The 15,277-nt window shown below is 34.6% G+C and overlaps 1 protein-coding gene across 1 annotated transcript in view; it reads left to right on the forward strand.

The window, feature by feature from the left end:
- LOC128238209 (centrosomal protein of 85 kDa-like) overlaps positions 1-14,703 on the forward strand; it is a 31,370-nt gene extending 16,667 nt beyond the window's left edge. The window contains exons 7-15 of the mRNA XM_052953867.1: positions 119-213; positions 1,264-1,342; positions 2,101-2,253; positions 3,596-3,716; positions 4,335-4,498; positions 9,066-9,236; positions 10,006-10,074; positions 10,883-11,033; positions 11,728-14,703. Of these exons, the coding sequence (XP_052809827.1) occupies positions 119-213; positions 1,264-1,342; positions 2,101-2,253; positions 3,596-3,716; positions 4,335-4,498; positions 9,066-9,236; positions 10,006-10,074; positions 10,883-11,033; positions 11,728-11,894 (1,170 nt within the window). The 3' untranslated portion in view covers positions 11,895-14,703. The remainder of the gene's footprint in view (positions 1-118; positions 214-1,263; positions 1,343-2,100; positions 2,254-3,595; positions 3,717-4,334; positions 4,499-9,065; positions 9,237-10,005; positions 10,075-10,882; positions 11,034-11,727) is intronic.
- Positions 14,704-15,277: the final 574 nt, after the last annotated feature.

A 15,277-nucleotide genomic window follows, 5' to 3' on the forward strand; every position in this document is an offset into this window, starting at 1 on the left:
ATTGACCATTAAACTTCACATATCAGTTGTTCTTGACCAGTAGTTGTCAACTTGACCATTATTTTTTTTAAAGTTTGACTTTAGTTAAATTGGTTGGTTTATTGTTTGACTGTTTAAGGAGTTGGAGTATAGGAATGCTGAGTTGCGCACAGAGCTTGCCAGGGTTAAGCTTCAGAAAGATACAGAGGTGGAGGACCTAGAAATCAAACTGGGGTGGGTATCAGCTATGTTTGTGTATGGAAGTGATATTATAATGTTAGGGGGTTAGTAGGTGACCCGATATGGGATATATGGGGCAAAGGAAACCATATCGGGTGAGAACAAAGCTCAAACCCAAATATGGTTTCCCGCACCCCGTATATCCCATATTGGGTCACCTACTTACTCTGTAATGTATCTATCACTTCGACAACCTTTTTACATAGATCAATTTATAGGAAATGTTTTATTTTTTTATCAAAATAGGAAAATAAAACACCATTTTGGTACAATAAAATTTAGTGACCCAATGGAAAAATATGAGGTCACTGCTTGACCTGTCCTGGACCAATGGCGTTGACTCATTTATGTTGGAGGCGTGATATTTTTTTATATGCCTTTTCATGGTTTATATAATCTGAGCTGTAATTAGTCACTATTCTGATAACTTTACCGGTTTTGTTTCCCAAATCTAACGTTGGCATCAATTTTGTCCCAAATGATGTGAAATATCAGATTTGGTGCATTTTTCAGAATTCATACAAAAAAATGTCCCTAACTGAACAGATACTTACTGAAGTTGGCTAATAATTAGTTAATTAAATTCTGCCATAACTCCCACAAGTCAGTTCAATCTGACTGGTTCTTAATGAGAAACAAAAAAATTGTTTAAGCTCCTTTTTTTAAAAATCATTGCAACAGTATAAATATTTTAAAAAAGGTATGTGAATGAATCTATTTACCAGTGACAATACAGTCATCAAAATTAGAATATTGAATGAACAAGCCCGAATTCTTATACTATTGCTTTGCACATCTAATTTTACACAACAGATTTTATAACATCTGAAATATATATGTATAAATCTTTAAAAATGTCCACAAGTAGATTTTTATTTATTGCCTCAACTTTTGTGTTCATTTTCAATCATGTAAAAAGTACAAATATTTATGATAAAGCACAATGACAAAATATGGCACGTTGATAATTTCAACTTACGATTTAAGATTCACAGGCCTCGGACTGTTTGATCAAAGATGTATAATCAGTTTGTGTAATTCCAGGGGTGTTGAGAATGAAGTAGTTGAGTTGAAGGAAGCTCTGAGGAAGACCCAGCCAGACACTGCCAACATAAAGCACAGGGTGAGTTAACATGACATTGACAATAGACAAAGGACTAAAATTTGGGAACATAAGTTTTATGATAAAAGCTGATTTCTGAATACTGGGCCAGTATTGAAGATTGATCTTATCCCTATCCTTAGATATGACTCATTGATTCCATTCAGCCTTTTGGTCAGCTAAATATACATGCCAATCAAAACACAATCTTAAATTAAAGTTAATCTAAGTTGCTTATTGAATACGTCCCCAGGTTAGTATCAGATCTTTTGTATCTGGCCTAGGGTCTTAGCTCTAGTGTTGTGGAAAGGTTCTGGGTTCTGCTCTCAAGAAACCAAGCATGGGCACATCTGCCTTCATAGAATTAAAAACCTAAAGACTGTCAAACATTTGCATGCGGCGTGTCCAGTATGTTGTCCAATCAAATAACTAATGAAGCATTTGTCTAATCATCACCAAATTTGGTCAGAATGTGTATGTGCATAATATCTGAGACAAGTTTGATAACCAGTCATATCCCTTGATTTTAAAAGTTACCTAAAATCAGTCTTGTCTGATCAATAACTTTAGCAGCCTTTGTCCAATTATCACCAAATTTGGTCAGAATATTAAGTCGATGGTCACCAAGCTGGATTTCTCCAGTAATACAGGTTTCCCTAGCACTTAAACATGTATAACATTGTATAAATGGAAGGGATTTATATTAGATTTTATTGCTGTTTATAAAATAATTGCAATTTTTAATGAAAATCAGATGAAACAACTTAACTTATTTACAGCTGTGTGAGCGAGAGGATGAAATTGTCGAGTGGAAGATGAAGCATGGCCAGCTTGCAGAGAAGTACGCTCGCCTCAAGGAGAAGGTGGACGGCATGGAGCGTTACCTCGCCGACCTGCCCACGCTCGAAGAGTTTACCAAGAATGCAGAGGATATATCCTTTATAAACAGTTGACATAGAAATGTTTGTGTAGGGGATGGGGATGGGGAGATTGGTTTTTGGGAAGTTTGTGTTATTAGTTATTTTAACACCATTGAGGAGTTCATGAAGCACACGGGGGGAGTGAGTCCTTGGTTGTTTTGGGCTGGTGTCATTAAAAATATGATTTTGAACTTTTTGGGTGATGGTAGGGAGAGAGGTCACTTGTGTTGCTTAAAATATGCAGTATGAAGAGAAGATATATTATTTATAGATGGGGATGTGGATATTTGAGATATATTTAGAGGGATTGGTTGTTGTACACAGGCCTTCCAGCGTTCCTACTTTTTCCTACTTTTACTACTTTTTTAACAGCTTCCTACTTTTCCACTTTTTTCTAAAAAACTCCTATTCCTACTTTTTTGAAAATAAAGTCCGCAAAAATATTAAAGTTTGATCTTTGTGCTAGTTTTATTTGCAGAAAATGAACGAAATATGTCAAACTGGCTGGTTTCTGTTGTTGAAAGGTGTGGCAACATCTTCCACTTTGACATGCATCATCTTTCATCATAAAGGCTGTAGGGATGATGACCACACAGTTCAGCAACAGAAACTGACCAAGCATCATTCACTAAAATATTCAATGTGGCATAAAGAATGGTATGATTTTGCATTAAAAACATCTCATCTAGTAAAGTTAATAGCTATAAATAATTACATATTTAACCAAAAATATTCCTACTTTTCCTACTTTTTTGTAAAAAATATTCGTACTATTTCCTTCTTTTCTGTCAGAAAACCTACTACTTTTTTCCTACTTTTTTGTTTGTGGCTGCTGGAAGGCCTGTGTATAGGAATTGTTTAAGATGTATCGTTGTGTGTTGATTTGAGTTAGGAGAGCAGTTAATAGTTGCAGCATTCTAGGTAGTTTTTAGGTTTTTTCTCCAATTTTTTGGGGAAGAGACTTTAACCCCCCAAAAGGGTCATTTTTGTGTCATTTTCACAAATTTGGGAATGTTTTTATAATAAATAATGTATGTTGAATATACTCATTTTAATACTCTTTTTTGTGGTCTTTAACAACTAAACAACAACAATAAACAATATGGCTGTTGTTCATAAAACATTTAAGTAATTTCTTAAGATGTAACAAATCAACTTTGAAAATAACGAAAGGTTTTTTTATGAATACCGCTCTGTTTTTCAAAAATTACTTCTTCAATTAGAAAATTAAAATCTGATTGGGACTTTGTATTCAACTTTTGAGTAAAATATTCATTTTGGCATTGAACCTTATCCTGCATTATTCAGGATTAAATGAGGTGTTAAAACATAAACATTCCTTAACGCCCTCCACCTAGCTGTGTGTAGCGAGGAACTTGAGGTTAAGCGAGGACAGGTGGAGGACCTTGAACAGCGACTAGAGGAGACCTCACAGACGCTCACTGACAAGGAGGCTACTATACATGACCTAGAGAGTGAGTTTGCATATTTATCCTTGTATATCTTGACTCATTGACATTCAAAACATACTCTGGTCATGATTTTGAATATTTTATTTCTGTTGTAACCATGTCTTAATATATCATATTTAAACACTCTTTATAAAATCTTTACTGGTAAATATGAAGCATTTAAACTCACTTTGTAAAAACCTACTCAAATCTGTAGGAGGTGGATCACATATTTATTTTATCTTTGCCCTTTGTATCAGATAGACTGTGCCCTTAATATCAGCTAGACTGTGCCCACAAAATCATCTAGTATGTGCCCTTGATATGTGCTAGACTGTGCACTCTATATTTGCTAGGCTCCTTGATATAAGCATTAAAGCTAGACTGTGCCCTCGATATCTGCTAGACAATCTAGACTAAATAAAACTGTGCCATCAGAAATGGCTAGACGGTGCCCTTGATATCATCTAGATGCTTTAATTTTTATATATTCTACTCATACTGGGATCCACACTTACACAAACAAGAAGTGTTTTGCATCCTCAATGTCACAAAAATAAGTTTTTGCATTCTTTTAATTGTAGAACTCAATGAACAGGTAGCATTTTGTTTTAAATAATGATTTTTTTATTTTTTTTTCAGACAAGCAGAAGCACCTGGCAGGCAAAATGCGTGAAGTGAGCGCTGAAATCTATCGCATGAAGACCCACGGGGAGGGGAAGGCGCTTGCTCTGTGTCAGGAGGAGCTTGCAGAGACACGAGAGGTCAAGGACAAGGTCACACAAGACCTTGAGAAGGCAAAAAAGGTATGGCGATCGGGGATTGGGTTTGTGGTGGGGGTTGAATTTTTGTTATAGTGTGATAATTTTTTCTCAGAGCTTGAAAGTCCTGCTCGTTTACTGGTAGATGTGAATTGTTGATTGTTGTTTAAGTGGCATGTTTGTGACATTAATGGTAGAGGAACAGTGTTCTGATGTATTAATTTTTTTCTTTCAATTTAATACAAAAAGCTTTTTTGTAGCTAATTTAATTAGTATTGTATGTTGAATGGAATTTCTTGGTTTGGTAACTTAAGAGGTAACTTATACAAGCCTGTCTTCTACTTAGTAAATATATGTTGTTTTAATTAGATCCTCTGGGTTATTTTTTAGGAAAAAGGTGAAGGAATTATCATAGCCTTGCTCTCTTTTGGAGTCAGTATCGTGCAAATACATGAACATTGGCCATAACTCAAAATGTTCCTGAACCTTTGTACACATATAACTAGTGACAAAATGATCATATGAAACTTGGTAAACATATAACTAGTGACAAAATGATCATATGAAACTTTGTTCACATATTACTAGTGACAAAATGTTCAGATGAAACTTTATACACATATTACTAGTGACAAAATGTTCAGATGAAACTTTGTACACATATTACTAGTGACTTTTTTGCTCATGACACATTAATAACTCAACTTTTAACATGAAAGTCCTCCTAACATATTGCCGTTTAAAATGTGCAAATGTTTAGCAAGGCCCATAATTCCTAGTTTAATAATTGTTTGGTTATTCCCCGTGTAGGGCTTAGGCAGCATACAGGCATTCACTTTTGTCGTGTCTTGCATTGAATGAGGTGTACTATGTTAAACTGAGTCCTGCATGCTCTCTGATTGGCTTGTTTTCAAGGGATTGTTCAAGGGATTGGTGTGCACCTTTTTTTGAGAAAATGGATAGTATTAATATTAATTAAAGATTATTTGGGGACTTTTTCTAGTATTTTCTTATATATCACCAACATTATGTAGATAGTGAAACCGATTCTAGTTTTCACATTGCACTTTTCTTCTGAAGTTAGGGGAAGTGAATGTTGTATATTTTTAGTTGTCTGTTGTTGTTTTATGAAAGAAATAGTTAATATATTGTCATAGCCGTGGTTATGATGATGCCTTTCGCATTGTGAAAAAAATAGCCTTGAATTATAAATTTAGAACAGTTTTTGAAATATTGACATCAAACTTGGTATACATTTTTGCAATGCCCATGACCAAGTTTGAGTCCACTTGTTATACTATTTATTTATTTGTTGAAATTTTCGCAAATGTTTTTGTAAGTACATAAGGCAATATTCAAATGTAAAACATTAAAGTTAAAGATACTTATGAAATGTTTGGGTATATTTTTAGGACTTTAGTACAGTAAGTGTCATATATCTATATATAGCTTAGCCACTTTATACTAAAATAGCCTCTGTAAACATATCTATGTATACACAGCCATTGAAGCAGAGATTTCCCTGACATATAAAACCTAAGTCCCTGTAGCAAACTTCTGGCTCAGGAGACATATTTCCCACTTTCTGTGCATCCCTGGGACCCCCCCCGAAAAACACTTAAATTGAACATTTATAGTGATATTTGAATTATCGATTGTGAGGGCCCGAGGACTTCTGGTAGAAAATTTCTTGGGAAAACCCTGTTAATGAAATAAACACCGAATTGTTTCTATTGATCAGTTAGAAAATATTTAATGAGTTATTGGAAGTCTGTTCTGAACAGAATTTTACTACAGTCAAACCCCATTGACTCGAATTTGTTTGGCTCGAATTCCTCGTTGGCTCACACTGAATATCAAGGACCGATTTCTTTATACTGAATGTAAGCTTTCATGCTTGGCTAAAAATTTCCGAGGCTCAAGATATTACCGCGTGTCCCTGGGAGGATGAGCCAACAGAGTTCAACTGTAGTGCTTTTAATCTCTGAAAAAAATAACTTTAATGGTTGTGTCATTTCATCAAGTTTAAAAAGTTTTGTTCCTTCCTATTTGTTTTATTTCCATTGCTCATGTCTTTGGTGATTAGTTATTCTGTTTGAAAGTCTTTAGAATAATTTAGAACATAAGGAACTTATTGGAAATGGTAACTAACTCCTTAAATGATAGCAATTGGTAATGGTGTAACTAGAACACTTAGACCGGCAATTTGGTGCTTCTTGACCTTGAACATAATTTGATGCTTGTTGATCTAGAAATAATTTGATGCTTGTTGACTTAGAAAGTTAATTGGTCCTTTTTGACCTAGAAATTTATTTGATGCTTGTTGACCAAAACAATTTGTTGGTGCTTATTTGGTGCTTGTTGACCTAGAAAAGTGTTCACTTGAATGTTGCTTGTCAACAGTTTACTAGTATTGCTTACATCTGCTTACTAGTATTTCGATAGATTCCTTTAAATAGAATATGCTTACTTCAAAATATTTCATCAATTTGTGAAACTACTCTTGATTGTGTGTATTAAACAACAACTTCATTTTTTAATAAAAGTTGTAATCTCAGAGCCATATTTTAAAATGGGTAACCAGGGTAACATTATTTACAAACAGTATTCCTGTTCAATGATTTTTTACCAAATTTTTAGAGAAATATTTATTTATTATGTGTCCGCAAACACTACTGGTAGTTTTTACTTGACTCATTTTGACGTGTCTTATTTGTTTACCTAACTCATGTTCACGTGAAGTTGATTAAGGAAATTGAACTGTAAATTGTATGTCTAAGCACAAGTAAAACAACTGACATGATGATGCCGAAGCATCCTAATATAAATACAACTGTTAAACAAATGGAAAACTTTACTATTCTTAGAAGTTATAATAGAACCTACATTTTCAGCCTATGAAATAGCAGATAGGCAATCATTAGGTTCTAGGCTAAGAATTTCAACTTTCACAGGTGTTTAAAGGTCTGCCTACTGCAACTCATCCAATACACACTCCCTGCGTCAGACTTTTAGTTGACAATGTCTCAGCCGATGAGGGAGTATTTCAATATCAGTTAGATATCCTGAAGTAATATTTTAATGATAAAGAAGGGCTTGTTCGCTGTGCTCAGTCCACCAATTTTTTTCATACATCAGACAACCCTGGACAAAAAAATGCATGTGGACTTGGATTCAGTATTTATTTTGTTAAACAAAGTAAATAGTTATCGTGGGCATTAAGCGTTGAATGAATTGTTTAACATCATGATGAGTCTTATGTTGAATCCCTATGCCAAGACATACTACTAACACAATATTTTATCCATAAGAGGCTAATGACGTACATGTAAGTATTAGGTACTAATAATGCAGAATTGTATCCAGTTAACTCTGACACTATGTTCTGTTTAAAATGGTTTCTACAGTACATGCCTTGCTTAAATGTAGCTTTGTATTTTGTATGTCATTCATTAAAGTGTGACATTTAAAACAAGTAACATATTAACAAAATGTATTCTATATTCTAGTTATTATCAAATGTAATCTGTGGTTCAAATGTTTAGGATTAATCTTTGGGCCGAAGTTAGGATAAGGATTAAGCCCGCCATTTCATTGAACAATTATAGGGTGTCTTATACCCTTTACCCAGCTTTGGGCACTATTCCCTTATACTCAAACAGACCCCGGGATAGTTTTTAAGAATGACAATAATCAGCTCTTAGAATTCCTGTATAATAGAATAATTAATCCTTGTTGATGGACCCCCAACATCTGTGATAAGCAAATACGATCCCTCGTAATCGTAAACCATAAAACTTGAATATTTTACTTGTACAGTAAGATGTGTCGAGTTGTATCATCAAATATCCTTAATGGTGCTATGAATGTAAAAAAATAATTTAATTTGTTGAATTTATTTTTCTGTTTCGCTATGATGGGTCAGATGTCCTAAAATAAATGCTATTTTCATATCAATATTTAGTATAAAAATACTTTTTCAATTTTATAATTTATTCAATGAATGTTTATGGTTGTCCATAATGATTTGAACATCACTTAAGGAATACATATTATCCAACACTAACATGTTTATATACATGTATTTGTATCAAGATTCAATGTAATGTGTTTGTGTGAAATGTTCACGTCTTATGTTTATTTTATTTCAGCTATCCATATTTAGTCGCTGTAAACTGTAGCACTTGATTATTCTGAGTTACACATTATACTATTGTACCATTCACTGCGTACCATAAATCTGATGTGCAAAAGTTTGAAATAAATTAATTCGTTAAAATATTAATCATGCCTTATACATGTACGTATTATACATCTTTGAAAAAACAGTAGATAAATATTCAAAGATTATTAATTTTTGTTATGAAGCTAATTATTATTGTCATCAATATACAATGTGTACATGTATATTTGGAAAACATTCTTAAGAAACGAACAAAAACAATTACCAGATTCTTTCTGTTAGTTTTACTGTTTAGTTGAGAGTCAGAAAGAACTGCCTTAGGAACAACAGAAAACCATTTAAAACCATAGAAATAAAACATATAATATTAGTAATTCAGTTATTCTGAAATGCAATGCAATGATTTCACCTTTGCTTCTCTTCTGACAGTTGTTGGAGGCTAACCACCGACGGGTCCGTCAGGTAGAGGGTCGTCATGTGACGGAGGTGCGGGGCCTTCAAGAGCGACTGTCGCAGGAGGAGGAGGCAGTGACGGCACTAAGAGAGGAGGCTCGTCTAAAGGAGGAGCAGGTCTCTAAGCTAAAGAAGTCACTTAAGGAGGTGAGTGTGTAATTATTTCAAATAATTTAATTCGCATAAAACTAGATGAGTATTAATTAAATCCACATTTTTTAAACATTTGAAATGTAACTATCACTGAATAATTTTAATAAATTCAAGATTAAAAAAATGTTTTTGCCCTCGTGAATCTTTTATAACGATCTGTTAACTTATAAAGAAATTATTGCTTTCCAAAGACCCAAGATTAGAGAAGATAACCCTTATTCAAAATAAAAATGTGCCAGTACAGTCTGTACTCTCAAATTATATCTTTATTTTATTTAAAAATATTTATTCTAAAACTTCTATACATGGCAATATCCTGCCAATCAGAGTGATTAATATAAGTTGCAATAACTTGTTTCACAATCCTTACAAAAAATAAATGAGTTTATACTAAATAGATCTTGACAATACCATGCTAAAAATATGGTATGGGAAAAACATAGTTTAGTTTAATGAATTGAGGTCACCATGCAGATAAAACTAGATTATTAAACATTAAAGTACTGAATTTAAAATACATATCCATGTAGGATTTTGTATGTAAGTTTGTTACTGCATTGTAGCTATAAATTGAGTACCACAAACAGTAGTTCATATTAGCTCTTTCTGAATGTAGTCATATTAGTATTTATACCTGTGATCCATTCCTTTAAACTCCATGAGTTTGATAATCGTTCAAACAGAATATATTTTGAGTAGACTATTTTACTGATAATTTGTTCACTACTTGTAATGTTTCGGCCTGATGTTTGTCTTGTTTCAGTTTGGAAAGAAGAACCAGGATTTGATGGAGGAGACAATGATGATGAAGGAACAGCTCCAGCAGCTACAGGTATGACTTCATAAATTGGGGCAACTGGGTGGATGACCAATCATTAGACTAGAGAAACCTGTATTCATATCCAATCTGTGCAGTTTTACTCGTACAGTAGTGTTTAAATGTAAATAAGAGATTGTCAAAGCTCTGACTTATTTGTATAAACAACATCTGGTTTCATCCATATGTGAATGTTTACTGACCATTACCAAACAACAATTCCATATCCCCACATTAGAGGGGTTGGGGAAACACTGTGTACTTGGGCCTAAAAAAAACACATTTGGTTTGGGTTACCCGACCGTACCTACGAAATAGGCGTCGACCCTACTGTTCTTAGTCATTTGGTATTATATATTAAGTGTGTGTTTTAGTATGTCTTTTAAATCATTGAAGCTTTATACAGAATATTATTTTAATACCATTCTCCAATGATGCCAATATCGTTCTTATATAAAAGCCTTATAAAAATAAAATAAAAAGCCTTCCTACCCTATTTTTGAAAAGGATGTAACCCTAACAAAACCAATTTCAAAACCAATTTTTTTTTTCTTTGTATGTCTAGCTTCCCGTGCAAATGCAAGTTGCAGATAGCTTGATGTCTTTGCAAAATTTTGTGCATAAAACACTTTACTCATGGTTTTTACAGTGTCATTTGCTGACCTTGCACAAGCCTTCTCGTACCGGTATGGTGTAGATCACAAATTTTATATGCGTCCTAAATATCAACTTTAAGCTTATTAAAAGGACACTACCTTGAATGAAATAGCGGTCTAAAAGTAAAACACATGTACATTAACTCACTCTGTTTGTAAATTTCCAGTCAACATCACTTGACGATGCCCAGCGCCTGCAGCGTCGGTTTGTGCGTGAGATGAGTGCGTGTTTTACGGACCTGCAGTCCCTGGTACAGATACTGGTCCAACAGGCAGAGGGCAAGGATCCCAACGTCTCCCTTCTGCTGGGAACCAGAGGTGGGTTTGGCTTTGTTGGAGAGCATGAGGTGGATGAAGAAGTGGGGGTTGAAGGTGGGGCTGGAGGCCCTGGTTAAGGTAGTGGTTCAGCAGGCAGAGGGCTATCTGCCGTTGGGAACCACAGGTAGGTGGGGCTGGTGGGAGTAGTTGATGAGGGATGAAAAAGTAGAGGGATATACAATCCCTGGTACAGATACTGGTCTAACAGGCAGAGGGCATGGACCCCAACATCTATCTGCTGCTGGGAACCAGAGGGAGGTGGGACTGGGTCGAGTTGTTGACGGGGGATGAAGATGTAGGAGGGATCTACAATCCCTGGTACTGATAGAGGTCCAACAATAGGAGGGCATGGACCCCAATGACTCCCTGCTGCTGGGAACCAGAGGTAGGTGGTGCTGGGTGGAGTGGTTGAAGGGGGATGAACAATTGGCTGGATCTACAATCCCTGATACAGATAGTGGTTTAGCAGGGCAAAGACTCTGCTGCTGGGATTCAATGATGGATGGGGTAGGCCAGAACTGGTTTGGGAGGAGGGTCTACAGTCTCTGAATGTCTCCCTGCTACTGGGAACCAGAGTTGGGTAGGTTGAATTATCAATTTACATGGCATAAATTGTGTTTAAATAATGCCTAAAACCATAAGTGTCAATTTTATGCTTAAATTCATACTAAAATTATTTGTCCTGTATTTTCAGCTTCAGTTGATGAGGATGCTTGTTTGTCAATGAGTGATGAACAGTCATTGAAGCACTGGTTCGGTCGTCTACGAGAGCTGAGGTCCGAGGTGGAACAGGTTCGCAGCACGCTTTGTGACAAGCTTGCCAAGGACATGGGGGACAACCTCAACTGTGCACAACAGTAGCCAGGGAAGGTCTCTGATCTATAGGAGACAACAAATGTGGACATAGAAGATCGTCTAGATTTGGTTCAGTAGAAGAAAAGACAAATAGTTGTTGAATGGACACAATCCCATGGATTTGTGAATTCTCTCTATGTCCAGTACCATTATAAATCCATGATCTGTGGATGATATGATAGTTGTTGAATGGACACAATCCTATGGATATGTGAATTCACTGACCAGTTCAAGTACCAGTAAAGATTCATGAACACTGGATGAGTCAATGCAAGGGATATCCTGCATTGTTTGCCCAGAAAGCTATTTAGTGTAGTATTCTTTGTAAAGTTTATTGGTACTAGAATGGTGACTCAATGATTGATAGGGCAGATTCTGTGTATGTGTCTTTATAAAGCAAGACTTTGTGAACCTGAAGGCTGATTTCCACATATTTGGGTGTTTTTCATTCATCTTATTTTTTGCTTATGATTGTTTATGTAATATCCAGCATTCTTTGAAATTGAAGTGGCCTATTACATGTAAATGTTTGGAATCTCATGTTGACACATGGTATACACTTTTACCAGTGATGTACATTTACTAAGTAACTGATCTATTACTGCATGTTGCTCATTTGTTCACAAATTGATATTTATCCTACATGTTTACCTGGTATGTTGAACCCACCTTGTTACTTTATGTGCCAAAGAATGTATTGTTATGCATACAATCTTTAAACATGTTTTAGGGATATAAATAGCCAAAGTTGAACTCTGCCATGTAAATATACAAGTTATATATATTTGTTATCAACGGGTAGCTAGGCTTGTTTGATTGGATAATGTATATTTTCTGTAAATAATACAATGCATTTGTACACTATAGATTATTGTAGTATGCCGTTTTAGAGCATTTGAATTTATTAGAACTTTTTTGTTAATGTAAAGTTTTGTACTTTTTGTAATTTTTTGTAACTTACTGCATTTGTTGTAAGCAGATTTTGTATTACATGTAGAGATTAGCCACAGACCTGTTCCATGTCAGTCATGATATTCAAACATTGACATTTCATCATTATTTTAGATAACATTACCCTTCATTGACTGACATATTTATCGAGTCATTCCATCATAATTTTGTTTTGGATGAAGTTCTGTTAAGATAATAGCAGTGACCGAAATGAGCACAAGCCTGAATCAACCCCGGGATTGTAAAACCTTTTGGGTGTTGTTATATGCTCATTCATTCAGGTTATAATTTTAGAAATAAATGAACATCTAGTTTTCCGGCTTGTTCAGGCATCGAAACAAAGAATGTGTTGAACAACCTCAATTACTATATGTTCATATAATAATGAGATTATACCACCCACCGGAATCTATAAATTCAAAACAAACCAAAATTCTTTTACAACCCCAGACTAGCTTTGGGCTTGCAGACTTGTGGTAATTTCTTTCACTGCCACTGCTTGTTCAAGAAAATATCAATTTTTAGCTCGACTATTCGAAGAATAAGGAGAGCTATACTACTCACCCAAGCGCCTGCGTCAGCGTCACCCCTTGGTTAAGGTTTTGCGTGCAAGCACACATAGGTTAATATCTCAGCAACTACTTGAGGTATTGCATTGAGACTTTATACAATGGTATTCAACCACCCAACTTAATTGAATAACCAAGTTAGATAACTGTATTTTGCAAAAAATGGCCCTTTGTTATTAGACTTAGAAATTCTCGTTTTAGTTTTAACAGTGATCCATGCATGTTTCGCCAAAACTTTTCAATCCTTACACTGAAAAGCGGCGGAATAGTCGAGCGCGCTGTCTCTGTGACAGCTCTTGTTATAACTGTAATAGCTAAACATATATTTTATGAGCCTCAAGAGGTATATATAATCAAACCTAATAGGAAACTGAATTTGCATATAGCCCATGTGTTGAGATATCTTTGAAGAATATATGGAGCCTATTACATTTTTAGCACAGGTAATTTAAGGTGATCTGAACTTACAATAATATCGTTTATTTTTTAATATCAAATATATATCCTTAGATATTGTTTCTGTAATATGTTACACTATTCCTACCAATGGCTTTACTAACAGAAAAACATGCTATGAGCCATGTCATCACAATGTCATTCCCCTAGTGCCATACCAGACCAGTATTTCGTTGTTGGCAATAACCATTGAATGTACAAGGTGTATCTGCCCATCAAACTTTAACAGGCATTTTTAATGCATAATGAATGATTACAAAAATAACCATCATCCTTATACAAAAATATGAAGAACAGTAACTTCATATCATAAAGCTGACATTTTACTATATTGCAAAGTGTTTACCTGTAATAAAACAGAAGAAATTGAACATCAACATAAAATTAAATGGAAGTACATGTATTAATAATCCTTTTTTACACTTTTCTAAATTTGATTTCCTCTTGATTTTAACTTATTATCTTTGTTGGATAGAAACAGTTGTACTGGTAATCTTTACCATTTCCTTGATATTCAAACAATTATTCTACAAATTTGTTGATACCGGTAAGTGTTGATATATTTTGTTGATAAGTGCTAATGTGAATTTCTTTGGCCTAACTATATTTTCTATTTGACTGATATTATACAATATTTCGCGAAGTATGTTTATTGATGAACATTGTTTCTCACGGCCTATACAGTTATGTCTCACTTTATATGCAGCTGAAAGATTGTGTGTGTTTGTACATAATATTCATCTGTGATAGCAAAGATCTCCTGTAGTTTAGTACTTTATTTATTTTTCATGTATATTGGTTTTTGTGAGTTCAGAGAAAATAAACTGTAAATTTTTCAACCTTTGTTTTCTTTATTTAAATGCGGGTTTCACTCTAAGTAATTCATAGTTGTCACAACTTTAGGGAGCAGGTTCCAGGTAGCACCAAAGACAGTGGGGCTGCTGAGTTTTGGCTGTTTTTACCAGGTTTTTCAACGAGCAGAAGGGTAATCGTCAAACATTGGTCTCTGGGTAATAGCTTAAGTTAAGATTGATGAATAATGATGAAACTTGGTGTGTTAGTAGCTTAGGTAAAAGCTAGGTTGAGATTGCTTTTGAGGGGGTCATGTCAAGGTTACTAAAAATAGGAAATGGTTTATGACCAATAAGTAGTATGAGAAATTAATTGGCTATAATTTCTAATTTCTTATATGAAAAACCCGGTTAATACCTTGCGGGGCTTCTAATTTAAGAGCTTAAAACTGCATTTAATTTTATATATCTGTAAGCTACAAAAAAAGACGCTTAATTTTTCACCCGAAATCTTTATCGACTTCTGGTTGTTCAAATTGAAAAAGTTGGGGCCAATATGGCAAACCTGACAAAATAACATCAGAAACTTTCAAATGTTAACCAGACTCACACTTTTGCCAGA

This window comes from Mya arenaria, chromosome 6, assembly GCF_026914265.1.
Source record: "Mya arenaria isolate MELC-2E11 chromosome 6, ASM2691426v1".
Lineage (NCBI taxonomy): Eukaryota > Metazoa > Mollusca > Bivalvia > Myida > Myidae > Mya > Mya arenaria.